The 6,339-nt window shown below is 41.5% G+C and overlaps 1 protein-coding gene across 1 annotated transcript; it reads right to left on the reverse strand.

Moving 5' to 3' along the window:
* LOC130923573 (double-headed protease inhibitor, submandibular gland-like) lies at positions 1-1,331 on the reverse strand. Its single transcript, XM_057849325.1, has 5 exons — positions 1,218-1,331; positions 902-954; positions 516-622; positions 209-358; positions 1-134 (listed from the first exon to the last, which is right to left on the reverse strand). The coding sequence occupies exons 1-5, from the start codon at positions 1,258-1,260 to the stop codon at positions 89-91; spliced, it is 399 nt and encodes a 132-aa protein (XP_057705308.1). The 5' UTR covers positions 1,261-1,331; the 3' UTR covers positions 1-88.
* Between the last annotated feature and the right edge of the window lie 5,008 nt (positions 1,332-6,339).

Below are 6,339 nucleotides of genomic sequence, written 5' to 3' on the forward strand. Positions count from 1 at the left end.
TAATTTGAAACCTTTTATTACGTTTGCACCCATACTTTAATGTCAGCCACCTTGTTGTTCCATTGACATCTCAGGAAACATGCCAAATTCAACACCAACCCTTGTGTACCACCTTCACTTTCTTGTGAGTCAATCTGTTGGTGACAAAAGCAAAGTTAGGGCATGTATCGGAGTATGCTTGTATGAACAGTTTTAAGAGAATACGTGCCTCATTCTCTGGCAGAGACTACACCGATTCTTGTATGTATGACCATCACTGCCACATACTGGATCCACTTCTGTGGGGCAAAGCCGTCCATACATCTCACAGGGATCAGTCTTGCGACACTCACCCTTGTGTGCCACCTTCACATTCCCTCTGTTGGGGGTGAGGAGAAAAAACTCAACGATTTGTGCATCTAGTAACAGTGAGATGAGGAAAATGAATGATGGCTGATAGCAATTGGAGTACGTCCAACAGTGCAAATTAGATTGTATTAGCATGTAGAAACATATGCAAAGTGAAGGATACATGCCCATTTCTCTGACAGAGAAAACACTGATTTGAGTATGTATGTCCATCAACACCACAAAATGGATCCCATTCCAAGGTGCAAAATCTTCCATGACCCTCACAGTAAATCTGGAGACAATAGATTTTATGTTTGTGTGAGCAAAAAGATTGAGTTAAAACCAAAAAATTAAGAACATTTTAGTAGCAGGCCAAGTTCAAAACACCAAACCTTTGTCAGTGCAGTTTTTAATACATCTACACACACAAAGTGCAGTTAAATAGAAAGCCAATTAAGCACAATTCACCCCCCCCCCCAAAAAAAAAAAATCTCACATGCAACGGCCAAAGCTGTATTTTTATATATTGGTCACATCACTATAATGTGGTCAGAACAATTTAATTCCTCACCTCCACGGGTCCATGTTGATCGGATCCTGCAGCCCAAACATGTAGGGTTTGGACTAGAGAGAAGTAGACAACATGTTATCGAACAATTCAATAAAATGCAGCAAATTTCCTCATGTAAATGGCTTAAAAATTCAACTATAATAATTCCAACAAATTTCAAAATGTCTGAATGCAATTGGCTGGCAACCAGTTCAGGGTGTCCCCTGCCTACTGCCCCGAGTTAGCTGGGTTAGGCTCCAGCACCTCCGCGACCCTCGTGAGGAAAAGCGGCATGGAAAATGAATGAATGAATGAATGTTCACAGCCAACAACTCACCAGAAAGCACCAGGATCAATCGGAGCAGCACTTCCAGCTTCATTTCTTCATAGACTGGTATGCTTCCCTTCGTGTCTGACGAGCAACAGGTGGTGACCTCTAAACACTTAAATAGGGCAAAGCTGTCCCTGATTGGTTACATTTTCAAGGTTATAAGGCCATTGTTTTTTTTCTTTTACATGCAAAATAAATTAATGAGGTTTTTTTTTTTTTTTTTACTTTATGAAAATTACAATATTTTATTTTTTTGCAAGGCTTGCTAAGCTTGTTCATCCTTTCATCAAATAAGGCCATTGAAAACAGCTCCTTATTGAAAATGCCACAATGGGAACAATAAAGTGTCAGCAGCAGGCAGCTGGGATCCTTCCCTCAATCAATGGATAACTAACTGCTCTAATTGGCTCTACAGTGATCCCTCATTTTCATAGTCAATTGGGACCAGACCCCCCCCCCACGATAAGTGAAAAACCGCGAAGTAGTGCCCCCCTCCCAAAAAATAAAATAAAATATATATACTTTTTGTGTGTCTGTTCATTGTATTTATTAAGATTTTTCATTGGAAAGATATACATATAAGACAGTTTTTCACTTTTCTCCCCAAAGTATAATTTGAAAAAAAAAAGCATATTTATATAGCGGAAAACACTTAGGTGACTTGAAGTTCCGCTCTGAGACCCTCAGTTTGGCCAACTTTCAAAATTGTCCGATATGCATGTGTGATACATCTTTGGAAAGCTTAGAATCTCAATTTTCTGGGGGAAGAAACATTTTGAACAGGAGGGCATTTTTTTTTTTTTTAATGTTTTTTAAACAGAAAAACCCTAATTGGAGGCGAGAGCACGCGAGAGCAGAATTAAAGACGTGTACTTACCTTGTTTCGATCCAAAAACTCCATGTAGCATGTATCACCGAGTGTCAAGACACAGCTGTGAATGGCCACAGACGGATTTTTTTTAAATTTCATGGGTGAAACATGGTGATATAACAAGGGTCGCAATGCAGAAATCGCAGACAACAAGGAGTGATTGAGATTTTCTTTTTAGTATAGTTACCTTTTAAACATTCTTTTTCTTTTTTTTTTTTTGTTTGGATCGATTATTTATCATCTAACATACATATCGGGGAAAATGCGACAGTAACAAAAAAAAATACAATTAAGCGATAGTTATGAGGTAGATATCCGTTTGCCTGGCACAGTCAGACTGTTCTCCCAGTATTTTTCAAACACTGAGAGAAAGGTCTGGGAACCAGCCCGTTAACGGCCTCTTGAGCAGGTACAAAATCAATCAACAAATCAGATTTGTTTATTTGCGTGACGTGTTCTTAACGAGCAACATCACTCTTGCGCGTCGGAAGTTGTCTCCACAACAACACAGATGGTGAACAGCAGAGCCGAGAATATGTTCCAATCCACGGTAAAATCGGTTTTAAATTATCAAAAACACATCGACACGAGTCATTGACAACAGTCTGTCTCGCGCTAGCCATGTTGAATAAACTCCGCTCTCCTCGTATGTTTATTTCCACGCGCAAGTCCCTTGTCCTGCCCTCGTCGTTTTACTAACGTCACGTCTGCCCGTCACTGATTGGTCCACTCCGCTGTCTGTTTGCTGTGGCTTGCTCCGCCCTGGAAATTGTATCCGCTGAATGGTAGCCAGACTCAATAGCTGGAACAGCGGTGAGTCTGGTGTACCAGGCAAGATATCCGTGACTTTTATACAGACGCCAAATTTTTCATTGTGACGTAATTCGTTTAAAAGTTAAAAATATGCGAGTAAATAATTTTTTAAGTCGTTTTTTTTTTTAAACTAAAATTTAGACATCATTTAATGATTCTAAGCTAAAAACGACAGACATTTTGAAGAATAAATATAATTACTTACCTTCTTTTTATGGCTAGGTTGAAACAAAAGTGGTTGCGCGACGTCTGTAAACGGGGGTTTTCAGGGTAAAACGGACGGATTAAAAATAGTTCAGAGGCTTAGTGCGCCATGAATCCGCTATGGCAGCATATAGACATATTGTTCCATCAAACACAACAGTTATTTTGGCTTAAAATATAGCAGTTTCTTTTAAAGAGGAGTGCAAGAGCAGAAACTGCTTTTTCAGTCTTGTCTGTCTTTTCCGCCATATATATATTTAATAAATTATTTTTAAGCACTTCAAGTGTAATAATTATGATAGGTTTTAAACATGTGACTGTTCCACTGAATTGTGACTGTTCCACTGAATTATTTTTAAACAAGATTAATGTAAAAAAAGGTTTGTCTTGATTAAATGCTTAATTGAGTGAGTCCACTCAAATCTGCTCACACTTCGCACTTACACACAATGAGCAAATGTTTAACAAGCTAAACGATGATTGACACATTCGGCGCCTTGAGGTTTCGGCTTCCAAGCTTCTCTGGCAAGATCAAACCTCAATGCCTGCCATTCATTGTTTACTTTAACAAGCAATTCCAGTGCCCAGCTTGACCAAAAAAGCAGCAGTAGGGAGAGTGGGAGACTATGTGATTGGATCGGGACAGCTCTATAAAATACTGCATTTATTTATTTCGTTTTTAATTTTTTTTTTAAAAATCGGGAGGGTTGTCAGCGAGGCCTCCTGTGGTGGGACTTATTTTCCCCTGCTGGTGGGGTGGGTTTTCTCGGGGTGGCGCCTGGGGGTGGATGGGGGGGGGGGGGGGGTCCAGTGTGGGGGTTCGCGGGGCCCAGGTGCTTCTCCCGCCCTGTGGCCGGCGGTTCTGGCGAACGGGGCCACGCCTGCGGGTACCTGCCTCTTATCACACACGCTTCACTGTGCACTGTAAACATATATCACCCTGGCACCTACATACTCATTCATACCTCTGAGGGGAGTCGGAACGGGGTCGGGCAGTTGTGGGCCAGCTCCCCCTCGATTTTAATGCATCACACACCAAGCTTGTGGGATTGATGGGGTAGATGACTGTGGCCCTCTTGCTTGGATGCGGGAGGAGATATGGGCTGCATTGGCTTGTCCCCCTAACTGGCTGGGGAAGGACCGCAACTCTTGGGCAGCTCCCGCAGGCATTTCTGCTTGTCTGCAGGAATATCACGTGTCTGATGGGATTCACACATGACTAGGTGTAATTAGACACACTCAAGTCGTGTCAGGATGAGCAACCAGATAGCATAGAATAGGATGCCATTCCGCACTCCACCCTTCCGAATCACATTTCTTACTGACTCTCCCCCCGTCTTCTTTTTTCCTTGGTCATCAGGCCCCCCACATGGTATCAACTGGAAATACAACTGGCTATCGAAAGCACCAACATATTCATAGTTAGTGTAGGTGTTGAATGTATTTCTTGTTATTGTTTGTAATTGTTCTGTCTGGTTGTGATGTCAACCTCTGTTTGGAGATATTTTAGTGGGTGGGGCGAAGGCATCTGAGAAAGGAAGACTAACTAGGATATACAGTATGTTCATTATTAAGCTTTTTCTGTCATCTTTTTGAGGCATTAGTGTAACAAAAACTATGTTCTGCTATCATTTTGAAGTCATTTGCTGTAGTATTCCATAACACCTTTAACTGATTTAACCTTTAACCTTTAACTGGTAGGGAAAAAGTGTCAGTGCATGTAAAAAACAGAGGACCGTGAAATGCCAGAGAGCACCACCAAAATAGAGCCTAGTTCGGGCCTAAAAAATCCAGCCCGACCCGACACGGCCCGCTGGTATTGAGGCCCGACCCGGCCCGAGCTCGATCACTTAACTAGATTTGCAGGCCCGAGCCCGAAAAACCCGATTTTTTTTTTTTTTTTTTTTTTTTTTTTTTTTGAGTGACGCGGAAAAAACGCAGCAGCAGCAATTTATTTTCATTTCTTCGAGTTGGCAGAAAAAAACGCAAGTTTTCTTAATGTTTAAATAATCTACATATTTTTTTTAGAATTATCAAATCATTCACACAACGAAATAACGCTGGGAAAGTTTGTTAAACATATTTCTGAGTGTGTGGGATATTGTTCTCACATGGACGCGCCTCTCTGACAAGGAGAGGGAACAGGAGAGGGCGGCGCCTCGGCCGTGCAGCGGGAGGACAAGAAGAAAAAGCGGCCGGCGCCACGGCGTTCGTGCACACGCACAAGCAAAAGCGCAATACAGAGAGCATGCTCTCCATTTTTTTTTTTTTTTTTTTTTTTTTTTAATAATTTATTAGTCCGGCATGGCGGCCCGACCCGACCTGACCTGAACGTGAATGCTCAAATTGTGGGCCCGACCCGACCCGAATGTCGGGTCGGGTTCGGGTTCGGGCACAAAATCTAACCTCTACACCAAAATGAGGAGCAGAGTTTCAATTTGCCCCACTAAATATGTTAATTGAACAACAGAGCCACCACAGGGGGTGCCATAGTCTTCTTCTCCACTAGGTAAGACAGAAAAACGCACGCACTTACACACACACGCACACACACGCACACACAGTTGGGATGCCTGTATTTACGAGCATGGGCTAAGCTACTAACCGAGCATTTATCGTGTAAGTTAATTTTATTGCTGACAATGTGTTTTGGGGTAATTAACATGTTTTGCACACCCCTCTGCCACAAAAGTCAAACTCCGCCTATGCTTTCGCTTCAAATTGGAAATTATGGAATTCATAACGCGGGCAATCAGTGTAATTGTTCAAATTCTCATGACAAGACGGTAAATGGGAGCCCTCTTACCCTGGCAGTACCTTTCCGGTCAATAAATGGCGAAAACAGATTTTCAAAGAGTTTGGACGTTATACAAATTGTGAAGAAAAAAAAAAACTGAATGCAATGTGGATTTAACATTTTATTTAGAATAGAACATAGATGACAAGTTAAATCTTTAAACTTTTTAGGAGAAAGATATGTTAATTTCATGGTCTCACAAATCTCAAAGAAGTTGGTATAAGGTCATTTCGCCACTGTGACGTATCAGGCAAATTTGTCCATTCATGATTTGGTACATTGTTTTTATTATGATCTACTCTAGCATGTGATTGTCAGCCACTTTGTGAGGATATGCAGAACACACAAAGTATTTACATTAATTGACAGACTTTAGAGAGCATGCCACATTCAACACCAACCCTTGTGTGCCACCTCCAGTTTCTTCTGAATCAATCTGTTGG

The sequence above is a fragment of the Corythoichthys intestinalis genome, chromosome 11 (assembly GCF_030265065.1).
Source record: "Corythoichthys intestinalis isolate RoL2023-P3 chromosome 11, ASM3026506v1, whole genome shotgun sequence".
NCBI classification, from domain to species: Eukaryota; Metazoa; Chordata; class Actinopteri; order Syngnathiformes; family Syngnathidae; genus Corythoichthys; species Corythoichthys intestinalis.

Excerpts from the sequence above, each read along its gene's own strand:
- LOC130923573 (XM_057849325.1), bottom strand. The coding sequence starts at position 1,260 with ATGAAGCTGGAAGTGCTGCTCCGATTGATCCTGGTGCTTTCTG. Across the intron at positions 359-515 it reads TTTCTCTGTCAGAGAAATGG|AGGGAATGTGAAGGTGGCAC; the intron begins GCATGTATCCTT and ends CACCCCCAACAG. Across the intron at positions 135-208 it reads AGTCTCTGCCAGAGAATGAG|ATTGACTCACAAGAAAGTGA; the intron begins GCACGTATTCTC and ends TGTCACCAACAG.